The following is a 14,456-nucleotide window of genomic DNA, read 5'->3' as shown; positions in this document are numbered from 1 at the left end:
ATTAAGCTTCTCAGTAGCTCTAAAGAATGGAACAGGCTTCCTCAACCTCGGCCTCCAGATGTTTTTGGCCTACAACTCCCAAGATCCTTAGCTAGGAGGACCAGTGGTCAGGGGTGATGGGAATTGTAGTCTCAAAACATCTGGATGGCAGAGGTTGAGGAAGCCCGGAACAGAAGGTGAACATTTTTACAACTGAAGTGGGACTTTCCACCAGAGACGCTATATTAGCAGATATAAGGACTAAAATCCATTCCAAACCCTCTTAAACCCTCATACACACAGCACACTTTGTTATACATCCAATCAGGAATCAAAAGTGGCATAAGTACAGGGCATGGATATTTCAGTCGGTAGAGAATGAGACTCATGGCCTTGTTTGTACTGAAGCTTGAGAAAACAATGGAACACGGGTTTTAAGAAAAGGCATTTATTATTATTATTATCATCATTATTATTAGCAGACCTGCTATAGTTCCTTAAGAACAATATATGCTATCTTTATTTGAAAGGAGCAATCTGCTTTCAAATACAAGAATGGCATGACAAGGGACTGTCGGCAATGCAAGACAGCAGGCGCATCACACTTCCACAGTGCAGGTTGAAGCAGCACAAGTGACACTTTAGAACAGCTGTGGCTGAATATTGCCAGTAAAAGAGCTTGTATCCTGACAAGATTTAACAAGAACAGAACAGCTAATGTTCATGCTTTAAGGAATTAGGCTCTTAGCTCTTTTCAGGTTTAAACCTTTACTCTGGTTAGATTTTGTTGTTGTTAAACAAAAAAACAAAACAAAAAAGGAATGCTTTTCAACCAAGCATTAAAAGGTTTTGTTTTCAAATCCCTCCTCTTCTCTCCAGTCATAACAGTTTTATTATCACAATCCACATATGAAGGTATCTTCGCCCTCTAGTGGTGCTTTCCATCCTTAAAACTGTTTTGTACAAAAGGAACACTTGACATACTAATACATAATTTGACATCTTATAGTTCATAGACTTAAATACCATAAACAGGGAAGGGGAAATGGTTTCTAGAACTGAGAATGCAGAAAAAACAAACTGGCTCCATAGTAAATATCTGGGTTGGGGGATTTTCCTCTTTTTTTGGTCTGAACGTGGGGGGTTTCCACCCCATTTCCAAACAATGTGGTCTTTAAAGTTTTGGGGATACTACAGTAGCAGTACAAATGACATTGCTTTTTAAATAGTAACCCCAGAGATAAATGCAAGGGAGGAAGGGAAACGCAAATGATTTTCCCTTTCGGTTGTTAGTGGCGATCTTCAGAAGAGAGACAGAGAGACCTAGAGCAAACCAACGGGAAGACCAGGTATAAGCAGTTGTTCGGGTGGTTAAGTCAGTGTCCAGCACTACTTTATTCTAGCTTACACAAGAGGAAAGGTCAAAGGGTCTCTATGTTCCGCCTGGTTTCAATGTCACAAAATAAAGCTACTGTCCTTGTTTCTTTGAAAGGTACCTGAAGAAAAAGCCAAAAATAAAACATTTATAATAGGATTCGACATACACAGGGCCATATACAATGGTGTGCATTTAAAACATAAGGAATTACTGGTACAATAGATTCTTGATGTTCTGAAAGCATTCATAGTACTATCCTAGTTTATTTCCTCATCTTTCAGCACCTCCTCTACTGAAATAGTTGTAGTCTTGATGGGTAGCAGGAGTAAATAAATCAATTATAAAAAGAGTTAGGCAATATGCACTGCTCATATGCCCTAGAATTTTAAGAGAGCATTTTTCAGCAGTAGCACATATTAATATTCTAAAATATCAGCACAAATCTTTCATTTGTTGTTAAGATCCAACCAGTAAAACAAACCTTTGGGCATTAAAAAAATTATCTCAAAAGATCTGGACTGAGATGTCTAAATAGCATTCTGAAATTTACAGCTGGTGGGGGAAAAGCAGTACGCACTCAAAAAGAGGGCGAATTATTAAAGTGTCTAAATCATGTCCAAATTGCTCAGATTTATGCCTTGAGCATGTGTTATCAGGAGTTATCAGTTACTTTAGCAACTGTGGCATAAGAAAGTACGTTGTAAGATGAATGTGGATGTTCACACTTACAACTTTGAGTGAAGTGCTAGGCATTTTCTAACCACAGCCTGATTAAAATGTGCTAGAACCATCAAGACCAGATAATATTGCTTTGCAGAGCAGGTGTGAGTCACACATCTACAGCCGATTACCCCAGATGCACTTTTAATGTCTACTGACCAAGAGCAACTTCTTGCCTCTAATTTCTGAGCTTCCAACAAATAAATGTCGAAGTAAATATAAAATTTATCAGGAGGTGATCTCAATAGCGAACACAGCACATAGATCTGGACTGAACACCAGTCAGTTTGCAGGACTCAAAAGATCAACCCCTTGCCGATAGCACAGATGCCTTCCAAACTACAGCCTAGTGCTGGTTTCATAGTCCTGAATGGTTCATCTATTCACAAAGCCTTCTCCAACCTGGTATTTTATACTACATCTCCCATCACTCCTGTCTATTGGCCATGCTGGCTGGGTTTGATGGGAGTTGGAGCCTTAACATCACCTGCAGGGATGGAGAAGGCTGCATTACTTTATGTCAGGCACACCTGCTCTAAAGTAAAAATGTTGCACTCTCCACCTACAAAGAGACTTTAAAAAGTAGAGCTGGTTCACAATTCAACCCTCCTGTATACATAATAATGTGGCCCACCTATCTAAACCGCTTCTGGCGCAACAGAATACAGTGACAGAAGCCAGAGCGCATGGAAACACCATTTACCTTAACCGTCCAGCGGTCCTTTACCTGAACCTTTTACCTATACATAAGAATACAGAGATCTAACCGAGATCCCTAAGGTCAAATCCTTCACACCAAAATGGGGAAAGGAACAGAAAATTTGGTGGTCCAAAGTTTAGAAGCATTCTGACTGAAGGAGGAGCTATGGTCCAGTTCTCAAGGAAAATGCCTTAATGTTAGCTCCTTCTCCAAGTGAAAATGCTTGGTATGCATTTTCATTGGAGTCAACTGCAGTTAACTCTCAAGTACAGAGCCAAGACTGCCAAGCCACGTACAATGCATGGTTAGCAGAATTTTGAGACGCACAGACTTCTCTAGCCTGAGTCAGCAAGTAGATTCCACCAAGGTCATTGGGACTATTTGTTTTATATGTAACTAGGGAAACCCTGGTTGCAGACATACTGGCTACTGTGTTTTTATGGTGATCCCACCCTGCTATGGTATTGTCTTTGTCACTTTCCTAAACATATGAAAAAGTCGTACACAAAATTGCTAACAAATTGAACCAACACTAATTCAGGCACCTCTGCTAATGGAGTTGCTATCAGTTCAGATTGTGCCAGCAGGAAGCGAAATTTGATATTGTTGAAGCACAATGCTGAACAAGAACAGCATTTCATCCTTACCTTTCCCAGTGTTTGTGGTTCAACTCCAAAAAGTCGTCTAATTTTGCTATTTCCTTGAGATACTGAGTAAGTTTTAGAAGCTCTTTATCCTTATCTCTGTTTAAATGTGCTTTCATGAAGGGTTTTATCTGTTGAGAAAGAAACCAGGTGTAAATGATACGTATCTTAAAGAGCAAAATAGAGAACATACCCAAACTTCACATGTGAAGCAGATAATATTGCAAGAACCTGTCTAAGAACCTGACCCTTTGGTTCAGTTTGCTGGTTCCATTCTACTTGCCAGGCAGGCTCCATCCCTCCCTTCTTGCAGAGACCTGCAATGTACTCTAAAAGCCCGAAGTATTATTTGCAAATGGACTTTGTCCTTCCCCCTTGTCCTATTGATATCCACGCAGTAGCTCAAACAATCAACCTTTCAGAGTATTTGCAAATAATGTTTTTATGAACTACTGAGTTGCTTCTAGCAACATCCATCGCAGCATAGCAGCTGCTGAACTCAAGGGCAACATTCTCCTTGTTGCAGGATACTTACTGCTAAAAACAAACTAGCAAAAGCTCTTTTTACTTCAAAGAGCCAATCAGGCCTCCATGTGAACATGAACTCACAACACAGGCAAGCTGTATTTTGAGAATTTACATTACGGCTTCTATATATTATACAAGGAGGTTATTATATGGGGAAACATGAAGATGACTATTCACGTACAATTATTCATAGAGTGTCACCTAAATGCAAAGCCACTCTAAAAGTAAAACATGTAATTTTTCTACTGCAGTGTAGCCATGGGCAGATGCATCAGTATGTCCACACATTTAAAAAGTCAGAGGGTGGTGAGAAGTGGTCTCACTTCACACCTGCAGATCTTGCTTCTTTCCCTCCCACCTCCTAATCCACTGCTGCCAGCACCTCCAGTCCTCCAGCATCAACCTCTACATGACATTCTACTCCTCTCCCTGCCATCATCATAAGCACTGTGCTGTGTTTCTACGAAGCAGGGCTTCTCTTGATCTCGCTTGCCAGGAAGGGAGGCAGTCTCCCAGATGCAGCCCTCTCTTCTGGGGCCTATACACAAAGAACGTTGTTTCTTCCAGTCTTAAGAACTACAGTCTCCCATTGCAGAAAGAAAATACGCACCATGCATTCATCATCCACTAAAAAACCCACTCAGCACTGTCAACTGCTGTTTCCCAATAGAAAATGGTGAGTACCCTGTCAAGTACCCTGATTGGAAGCTTGACTGTGACTAATCACTAATACGACACTTAGTGAAATTTACACAGCAAACTTTAAAGCTACAAAGGCAACAGGTATGCCTTTTACCCAGTAATAGATCACACACTTTGGGTGCAGAAGATCTAAGATCTAATCCCAGGCATCCTCCATTAAGATTACTATCTATCTAGTTATCTATTTACAGAGTACAAGAACCTGGCCCTCTGCCCTGAGGAGCTTACAACTGAAAATGTGACACAAGGGAAACAGAAGAAGAGGACAGGGGAGGAATATGTGATTGTCTCAGTTCTACATACTTCAGTTAGTTACATGCTAAGACCCCAACCTGAAATCTTAGAAATTATAAGGGTATCAGAAAGTGTGATACACTCATAACTTCTTATTTTCACCACAGATGAAGGCTTCTAAGCAGTTTGCAGATCAATAAAAAAATGCACCTGTTATATAATAATAAGCTTAAAATAACAGCAGCAGCTAAAAAAAAAGTAAAATAGGACTCACATGACAATCAAAAGCATGCTGGGATAGAAAGGTCATCAAGTGTCTGAAATTCAATAGGGAGAGGAGGACTGCTATTATCTCATCTGGGAGGGAGTTCCACAGTTGGAACTACACTACTGGGTGCATAGCTCCTGGTCGATTTGAGGCATGCATCTGCATCATGGGGATCACCAACAGAGACTCCCATGAAAATCTCAGGGATCAGGCAGAGATATAAGGAAACAGTCAGTCCTTAAGGTATCCTGAACCAAAGTTGTTAAGGGCCATGTAAATTAATACAATATGCTGAGCTAACAGCAAAAATCCTAACCGTGTATACTCAGAAGTCTTACTGAATTCAATGGTGCTTGCTCCAAGGTAAGAGAGGCCAAAACTGCAGCATAACCTCTATTATCTACTCTTGAGTGGCAATGGCTGCCAAAAGCCAGGGCAGCACTCTTCCACAGCACTACCACCCAAGACCCTTTTGACTGGAGATGGCAGGGACTGAATTGGGTCATTCCATAAGCAAAGCATGCGCTCTGCCAGACAGCACATTGTTTCAGGCTTCAGTTTATCCCAGAACTCTGTCCAAAAGGAAATAAAGAGCACTCTGTGCATACTTAATTGCTAGGTACACAAAAACTAAGCTGGAAAGACAATTGCTGTTATCTTTGTCACCGTAGTCTACAGTGGGGACCACGTCCTTCTGAGAGGCTTCTAAAGCTCATTCCAAGCACCACTTGTCACATTTATCAAAGGCCTGCGGACAATAAGTTAATCCCATGTGGAATGGCTGATTAAATTCTGTTGCCTCTGGTAGAACATCTGATCTCGATTCCTTTTACAGCAGCATTTCTCATAAACGGTCACCTCCAATTTGTCTTGCTGTCAATAAAAGTCTGAGCTGCAGCACACCGGCTCTCTTTTCCCAGGGGGAGGCAATGATACCGCTCTGTCAGCGGTGCACTCCATCAAGCCTCCATCTAGTTGAACAGCACTTTTAAAGCAATTTCCACTCATCTGTCACCATTTCTCAAGAAGCAGAGAGACTTTACAAAGGGCAACACTTGTACCACAAGAGCCAGATGTCTTTTCCAGGACAAACATTTTCCAAAAACACCGAGATGTTTGGGAGGCAGGGGGGAAAAAAGAAGAGACACTGACATGTAACTTTGTTGACAACCATTTCAGAATGGGTACACCCTGTCCCTTCAGTTCATTCAGGCCACATTTCTCTCGAGGTCTGTAATACTTCTGACAGGTCCCTACGGAGGCCTCTGCCACTGGTGCATTACAGCAAAAGCAACAATATTCTGCTGCCACCTTGTATATGCCCACTGATGTCATAAAAAGGGAAAACAGTTACCACTGGAAACACAATGGTATAAATAGGAAGGCCACTGCAGAATAGCAGTTAAGATGCTATGGAGCAAGTTCTATTGGTCTAAATGGGGACCTACGTCTGAGTAGGCATACACAGGGCTCCTCAGTAAGAGACTGAGATGTGAAGCTCCTTATTTAACTCTTTCCTGTCATCAACTGACTGAATGGCCTTAGACAAGTTGTTATGTAAGCACATGTCTGCCTGCAATATGGGGATGACAGTACTACCTGGCAGGAATCAACTACTGAGACAATGTGAAATGCTTTGGACACACCCTACGCACCTTAAAGTATGAATGCTAAACACTATGTCTTCAAATTTCCATTATTTTACATTATACCTTTAGTCTAGGTACTAAAGCACAAATTGCCTACGTTTTTGCAGACAACTTACTTCTAGCTCTCTTAAATACCCCCACATCATAACTCTGATAAGCAACTGCCAGATCACTACAAAACACCTTGTCTTCACATGCACTGGGGCATGGCGGGGGGTGGGGTGGGGAAGCTTCCAAAGACCATTGCAGCTATTATGAGTGCTTTATCACAGGAACAATGCGGTGCAGTGGCCAGAGTGGCAGGGCTGGATAAGAGAAATTCAAACACTAACTTGGCTTTTAACTTTATCTAGTATCTTTGGAAAGTCAGGCTCTCTCAGTTTACGCTGCCTCATAGGCTGATTGTGAAGCCAGAAACATTGGCTCTCAGCTCCTTGTAGAATGATCTAAGATCACAAATATATGATAATCCCAAAGGGTGAGTGGCACAACTTCCGAGGTCAAAGCAATTCCAAATAATGGCTGAAATCCAAAAGCTGAAATGTGTGCATGGAGCCACGAGGAAAGGGATGGTCTGCACAACCAACAGAAAATATTCATTCGAAGAGTAATTCTTTTCATACAACAACGTGGGAAGTGCTGCGATCAAGATGGCACAGTGAGGAATACAGATACTGGCATGTTGCCACCCAACCAGCAGTAGTGCAAACAGGATCAAAGACCCATTCCATTGGCACCATTTCCCAAATTTCAACCCACTTGAGTTTTCTTCCTCTAGGCTGTTGGCATCCATCTATCTCGAGAAAGAATGGACCCACTATCAGTCTCATCTGCTCAATCGGCCACAGCCTGTCTTCATATGAAGGAAGTCCCTAACTCTCTGGGGATTTGAGACCCATTGGCTACCTCACCTGGTTTAGCCAGCCAGTCAAGACATTAGCTGGGATGTGGGCACTGTCACATGCCGACAGCTTCAAGGAGCCACAGGTGAGAGCTGAGTGCGGGGTGAGGAGCGAAGGTGGATAAACAACCCCAGAAAGAGCACAACTTCTCCCCTACCAGACGTATTACCCCTCCCCTAACACCCCATACTAGGTAAACTGGCATTTATAAACAAATTCTAAACATTACCTTTAGTCCATTTTGTGGGTTCATAAGAAAATTTCGTCCAATGTCATCAAACATAATAGTATTTTTCTTGCTGTAAAACTCTGAAAATTTGCCCCATATGACACCCAAGGGTTTCACCTGTAGATGTGAAGTTGTAAGAAAACCTCAAGTGAAACAGCATTTCAACAACAGAATTTACCATTAGTATTCTGCTTTTACTGTATAAAGATTATTTGCAGAAATGTGCTCCTGAAGGATGGGGAAAACCACAGAACAGATTTGGGAGCAGGTGTGGGAGCACCCAGGAAGAAGGGAGAAAGTCCTGTAGCATTGGGGGAAGCTCTTGAGTAAACAGGAGAACTTCACTGGATACAACCTGTTCTGGTGCAGAAAGTCCTTGTTTCTCCAGCCAGCACAGCAAGCAAGCCAAGCTCTATTTCTTTTATATGTATGGCTTGGCATGCTTACTTCTTAATTTTGTGTATGAACCACTTCCTATGGAGTGACTCAAAGCAATTTCACAATTCAATAAACCCATATAACAATTGCATATATAAAAACTATTTCAAATTGAGTGCAGATATCAATTGGGATAAAAATATCTGGGGGGTTTGTTGAAAGAGGAATCTTCAACAGGTGGCAAAAAGCCAGTCAGGTTTCTTAGAACTGTTGCTCTTAGTGTGATGAACCTATTCCATATTTTATCATACAGTCGTACCTTGGTTTTCGAACAGCTTAGTTCTCGAACGTTTTGGCTCCCAAATGCCGCAAACCCGGAAGTGACTGTTCTGGTTTGCAAACTATTTTTGGAAGCTGAATGTCCGATGGGGCTTCTGCAGCTTCCTACTGGCTGCAGGAGCTTCCTGCAGCTAATCAGAAGCCGTGCTTTGGTTTCTGAACGTTCGACTTCCAAGGTACGACTGTACTGAAATCTGAATTGCATACACTGATCTTTAGAACAGGGTGCTGATGGGTGGGTGCTCCTGCCTTGAAAAAAGAGGTTGGTGAGAGGACACTTACATCAATTAATCCTCGTCTTGGTGTGTGCACAGTTATCATGGCCGCACTATCCAGCATGAAGGTTATCTTGTAGTTTGCATTGGTGCTCACTCCCAGCTCCTGCAATGAAAAACAATACCTAAGGACATTTTGCACACTGGCTCATCGCCTGCTGTAGTTTACCAATCTCCTATAATTTGCCTCTCCTTCTGCATGTCACCAGTAGGAGCATTCCACAAGAGGAGGGAGGCATTCATGGGAACTTAGGGCCAAAGCCACAGTATTAATCATGCCAATTTTAGCACTTGTAACAGAGTTCTATGCTATGACTAAAATACTATGAATCATTTTGTGAAGCAGATCACACAAAGAACATTCTAAAACACAAGAAAATCAAAACACACACAAGCTTACACATCGGGCTTACTTTCATTTTAGCTTCAATCCACTTCATATTGGTAGCAGCTGAAAGGGAATAAACAAAGTATTTTCAAGTGAAGTATTTTCAAGGCATCTTTTAATACCATGTTATCCTATTCTGGGTATTAGCTAATTAATCATGAATGCAGGCTCCAAATTAGTTTTCAATGCAGCAAGTCCCTCTCATCTAAACTGTTCTTCAGTTTCACCTGCATTCGCATATTTGTGGCAAGCAGCTCATCCAACAGTTGCATGAATCTGCCCAGGGAGTCACTCTCTAATCCCAATGCTACCACCAAGTCACTGTAATAGTGTGTATTCCTATTTATCTGAGCTCTGCTTATCTTAGGTATCTGGATACCTTGTGGCTCATTTTTAGTGTGAGCTACTGTAAAGATGCTGGAACAAAAAGCACACCATGTTTAATATATAAACAAGAAAAAGCTTTTAAAATACAATGGGGGTGCAATACAGCATTACTTTGTTCAACCACTCAATTTGACACAAGGAGAAGAGGGGAGCATTAGATCTACTTCTGTACAACAAGAACACAAACAAATGGTAAGTGTCAAATAAAGTGCTTCAACAGCTGGCATTAAGTGTGTTTTCCTTCTCATGTCCTAGATCCTAGGGACCATGCAACAAGTTCTGAACACTCAAGGGAGACTTTGATTTGAACTTCCCCTACAGTAGCACACACAGTCCCAGTGCAGCATGACAAACTTCATTTAAAGCAAGGCAAAGTTTCACAATCACTCTACTAGGCATCCCCAAGGCTTTGGATTACCTAAGTAGGTCTTTGGATCCTAGCCCATGTTTACGACCAACAGGGATTCATAACCCATTTTCTGAATCAGAGTACTTGCCCCAGAGAGTATTTTATCAAGTTGTTCAGGAGGGTATTTTAAATCAAGTATTGATTTTCATTCACACAGGGGTTCAGTGTGGACTGTCCCGCAAGGGCTAAAGCCTCCATTAAACTACCTCTCATGATTGCTGGCTTGAGAGATGTAATACAGCATCAAGCATTGCATAAAAGATGCAGATCAAGTCCACAACATCTCCAGCAGAGATCCCTACGTCACAAGTGGCAATGCATCTCTAGGCATAATGAAAACACTTTCAATTTGTGAAGTAAATAACTTACACCAAATTACAATATCATAGTCTTCGTATGCAGATGTCAGGAATTCATGCAGATACGGCCTCATCAGCTCAAGCCCAGTCTCTGCACATGATCTATGGTCTAGAAGAAAGTCAGCCAGTTCATATTAGTCATTTAAAACCTTATTTGAATGCCAGCATCTTTTCTCCTTACCTGTGCTCTGGCATACACCTACACTCCATTCAAGGGAGCATAGCACCCAGGACTGCACTGGAACCCAAATGAACCTACCTATACCCAGAGAGCAACTCTCTGGTCTGCTGCCAAGAACCATGAAATCAGCAGGTACCAGGCCCAGGGAATAATGTCTTGAAAATGAAGTATATTACTTACCAAACAGGGTATAATCAACATCCAGGACCAACAATTTCTTCCCTTCTCGCGGAGGGTTCAATATTTCCACTTTATACTCCTTAACTCTGCGGGAGATTTTCAGCAGATTCTCTTCCCTAAAAACAAACAATATAAATGACATGCAGCTGTTGCATATTGATAAGCCAGCCAATTATTTCTCTATTCAGCAACAAACTCACCTATTCTCGACTTCAACCACTTCCTCTTCAATGTCAAAATCATTGACTACATCTTCATTATCAGGCGGTGGCCCAAGGACATCTTCCTAAAACAAAAGTAAAACACCGAAAACTTATTTTATTACAATCGTACCTTGGAAGTCGAACGGAATCCATTCTGGAAGTCCGTTCGACTTCCAAAACGTTCAAAAACCAAATTGCGGCTACTGAATGGCCGCAGGAAGATCCTGCAGCCAGTCAGAAGCTGCGGAAGCCCCGTCAGATGTTCGGGTTCCAAAAGAATGTTCGCAAACCAGAACAATCACTTCCAGGTTTGCGGCATTCAGGAGTCAAAACATTTGAGTTCCAGGGAGTTCAGGATCCAAGGTACGGCTGTATTTGAAAGTTCTTGTACAGAAAAACAAAATGAGATATACTTCTGCTTCCATCCCCTGCCCTTCAAAAGTACTTTTGCTTTTTGCCAAGGCATTGTCTAAACAAAGAGCAACATTCAGAATTAAACATCACACACTGCTTAAAGCAGCATTTGGATACTTTTTAAAGAGGATACAGAAAGAGAATAAAGTGGCTGATCAAGTTGACAGCCCACAAAAATGGAAAATATAAACATGAGGAATCAGTGATGAAACAAATTAAGAAAATGTGAACAACCTATACATTCTTGGCGGCTTTGGAAGAATGCAGTTATTTTGGTGGCAAGAGGGTAGAAAATCAATTGGTTAAAGGAATTTAAGAAGGTAAGAAGAGCCTGCTGGATCAGACCAATGGCCCATATAGTCCAACATCCTGCTCTTGGCAGCCAACCAGATGCTGTGGGAAACCTGCAATCACGATTTGAGTACCCCTCCTGGAACACCTTCAGTTCATACCACATACAGGCCAAATTCTGGCTTGAACAACTTTTTGTCAGTTAACATTTAATCAGAAAATTAATTACACTGCTTGTTCTCAGACATACACATGAACCCTACATTATTTCTAGGCAATTACATGTATTTATTATAATTATGTTTTCTGTAATTATTAGTTTTTGTGTGTTTTAAATAGAAAAATGTATTTTACCAAGCTTTCCTCACGAGTCCCCATCATCATGATTTTAGTATTTGGTTTCAATTTTAGTGATCCAAGCTTAACATCATTGTCTGCTGGCTTGCCTGCAATATAAACAGATTACAGCTTCCTCAGCAAAAATGAGTGATTTCCTCTGCAGCTGTTTCTTTCTGCAACCCACTGGAACAGATTTAGCATGGGCACATGTAGAGAGAAGGAGAGGAAGTCCCACCGAGCAAACAGAAGTCTTTCTGCTAGGACGACTTTGCTGGTTACAATCCAGAGTTTGTTCTTTCTTTCTGCTTCCCACCTCCCTCCTGGAAGTGCAGTGTCAACAACAAAAAGTGAACCCCTAGCCTATTTTTTGCAGGTCACCTAATACTTGCTGATATTCATAAAAAACATTAGAAGAGTGTGCTGAATCCTAGTCTCACAGTGGCCAACCTGATGCCTGCAAGAAATTCTTGCAAGAAATTCTGGACTGGGGAAAACCTTGCCACCTGCACACATCAGATCATTTAACACAGATTAGTTTTGCATATTCTGATTCTCAATTCTTGCTTTGTAAGTGTGTGTTAGCACAGGAGTGGGTCATTCTAGAAAAAGAGAGAGAGAAGGAAATTAAGGACGATGGAAGCCTTAAGTTGACCCACCCCAAGTGTAGGAGTCAGTCTTCTCTCCACCATGACAATTTTAACACATGGACCAGGCAAGAAGAAAGTGTGGATCTGGGACAAAAGGCAACAGATATGCAGATATGCCTTAGCAGCTGGCCAATTTGACAACCAGGTCTGTTTCTGCAACCCTACTAAACAGTGAAAGAAAGGTGGAGCATGAAATAAATATTACCTTTTACTTTAAGTCCAAGAAGCTTTTGACGCTCTGGGAGCACTCCAGTAAGTCCTTTGAGGGACTGCTTGAGATCCAGCACTGTGTCTTCTTCTGACAAGGTGGTTATCAAAAATTCCTGCCCACCCCATTTTATAATAAGAGAGACAGCCATATTTGTAACATGTGTTCAAAATATACCTACAGGGAAGGAAGAAATGATTGTCAAGAGCATTCTAACATTTTAACTTTTTTTCACTTCTACTTGGAAAACCAGACAAATACTGCTGCGACATTCTGAACAAATTAGTGGTCCACATCTGTGACATTTTGTATAAATTTGGAAGAGATTGTATAAATTGGAAGATATGTCAAGACGCTTCAGCAAAGGAAAAAGCTGTGTAAGTCAGTAATATATTACATTACTAGACACCAGTTCCCAAGGGATACCTGCTCATGTCCACACCAGCCACCTGACTGGATAATCTGCAAGCTTTAAAAACCGTGTGTGCTGCCTTGTTTCAGAACACTAGAATTACCAAACTCTTAATGGGGGTGGGGGGGATCTCCTGCATATTTAAGAGGTGCGAAGACCAAAACTCTGCCAACTGCAGCCTTCCACTTCAGTAAGGAGCCGCAGCTCAGAAACAGAAGCACAGTGCCTTGAACGCTTCAATCCCTGGCCTCTCGAGGCAGGGCTGGGAAAGCCTCTTGCCTGAAACTCCGCAGCACTGCTGCAAGCTGGCCGTGGGCGACACTGGCCTAGATCCTCCAGCGGCATGACTAGGTGTTACTTGCTTTTCCCCACGTGCACGTGGACTGGAGAAAGGAGCCGGGCCAGGCGGCGGGTTTCCCTCCGAGGAAGCTCATCGCCCCTTTCTGCGTAAAACGGCAGGCGCTGCGCAATTCATATAAATTAAGGGACGCAGACAGGCTCCTGCTGCACCGAGGGCTGCGTCCTAAATGCTCCCAGCAGGTGTGCACGGGAGGGAGGGAGGTCTGGAGCATTGCATTAGGTCCCCTCTACCACCACCGCCGCCCCCCCCCCGCAGGGTCCGAGCCTCGCGCTTCCACTAGCAGACCCTTGGAGGAGCTGGGGGCGGTTGTAGGGCGCTCCTTGCTGGCCATGTTTACCCCCCGAGTGCCACCCACGGCCTCTGGGGTGCCCGAGAGGGGCGGGGCAGGGGGAAAAGGCGCCCCGCTCTGGAAGACTTGCGGGCTGCGCCCATAGGGGCTCCCGCAGCTCCGCCGAGCGCCGGCCGGACCCAAGGAAGAAAGAGGAGCAGCCGCCCCGCCTCACCCCCAAGAGAGCGTCCCAGGAACCAGCCGCGCCGGAAGCAGAACCCGGCGACCGGAGCTCGCGCGCCGCGCGAACCGGAAGCACTTCGCGCTCTCGGAACCTGGACGTGGCGAGGGGGCCAGATGGCAACACAGAGATATAGCGAGGGGAAAAAAGTAGAGCGGACAGCCCGGGTTTCGCGTCTGGCTTTCCCCCCACACACACAGACGGGATTTCCGAGTTACCCTTGCAGGAGTGAGAGCCTTCGGA

The 14,456-nt window shown here is 43.0% G+C and overlaps 1 protein-coding gene across 1 annotated transcript; it reads right to left on the bottom strand.

Moving 5' to 3' along the window:
• Nucleotides 1-411: 411 nt before the first annotated feature.
• UBLCP1 (ubiquitin like domain containing CTD phosphatase 1) lies at nt 412-14,310 on the bottom strand. The gene is made up of 11 exons (XM_053377141.1): nt 14,208-14,310; nt 12,929-13,108; nt 12,092-12,183; nt 11,030-11,115; nt 10,830-10,945; nt 10,479-10,577; nt 9,339-9,376; nt 8,933-9,031; nt 7,934-8,050; nt 3,425-3,552; nt 412-1,475 (listed from the first exon to the last, which is right to left on the bottom strand). Exons 2-11 carry the CDS (start codon nt 13,080-13,082, stop codon nt 1,448-1,450), a joined length of 957 nt encoding a protein of 318 aa, XP_053233116.1. The 5' UTR covers nt 13,083-13,108; nt 14,208-14,310; the 3' UTR covers nt 412-1,447.
• Nucleotides 14,311-14,456: the final 146 nt, after the last annotated feature.

Source organism: Podarcis raffonei, chromosome 2, assembly GCF_027172205.1.
Source record: "Podarcis raffonei isolate rPodRaf1 chromosome 2, rPodRaf1.pri, whole genome shotgun sequence".
NCBI classification, from domain to species: Eukaryota; Metazoa; Chordata; class Lepidosauria; order Squamata; family Lacertidae; genus Podarcis; species Podarcis raffonei.
Note: the sequence above shows the minus strand (reverse complement) of the source record. Positions and strands in the feature narration are given on the sequence as shown.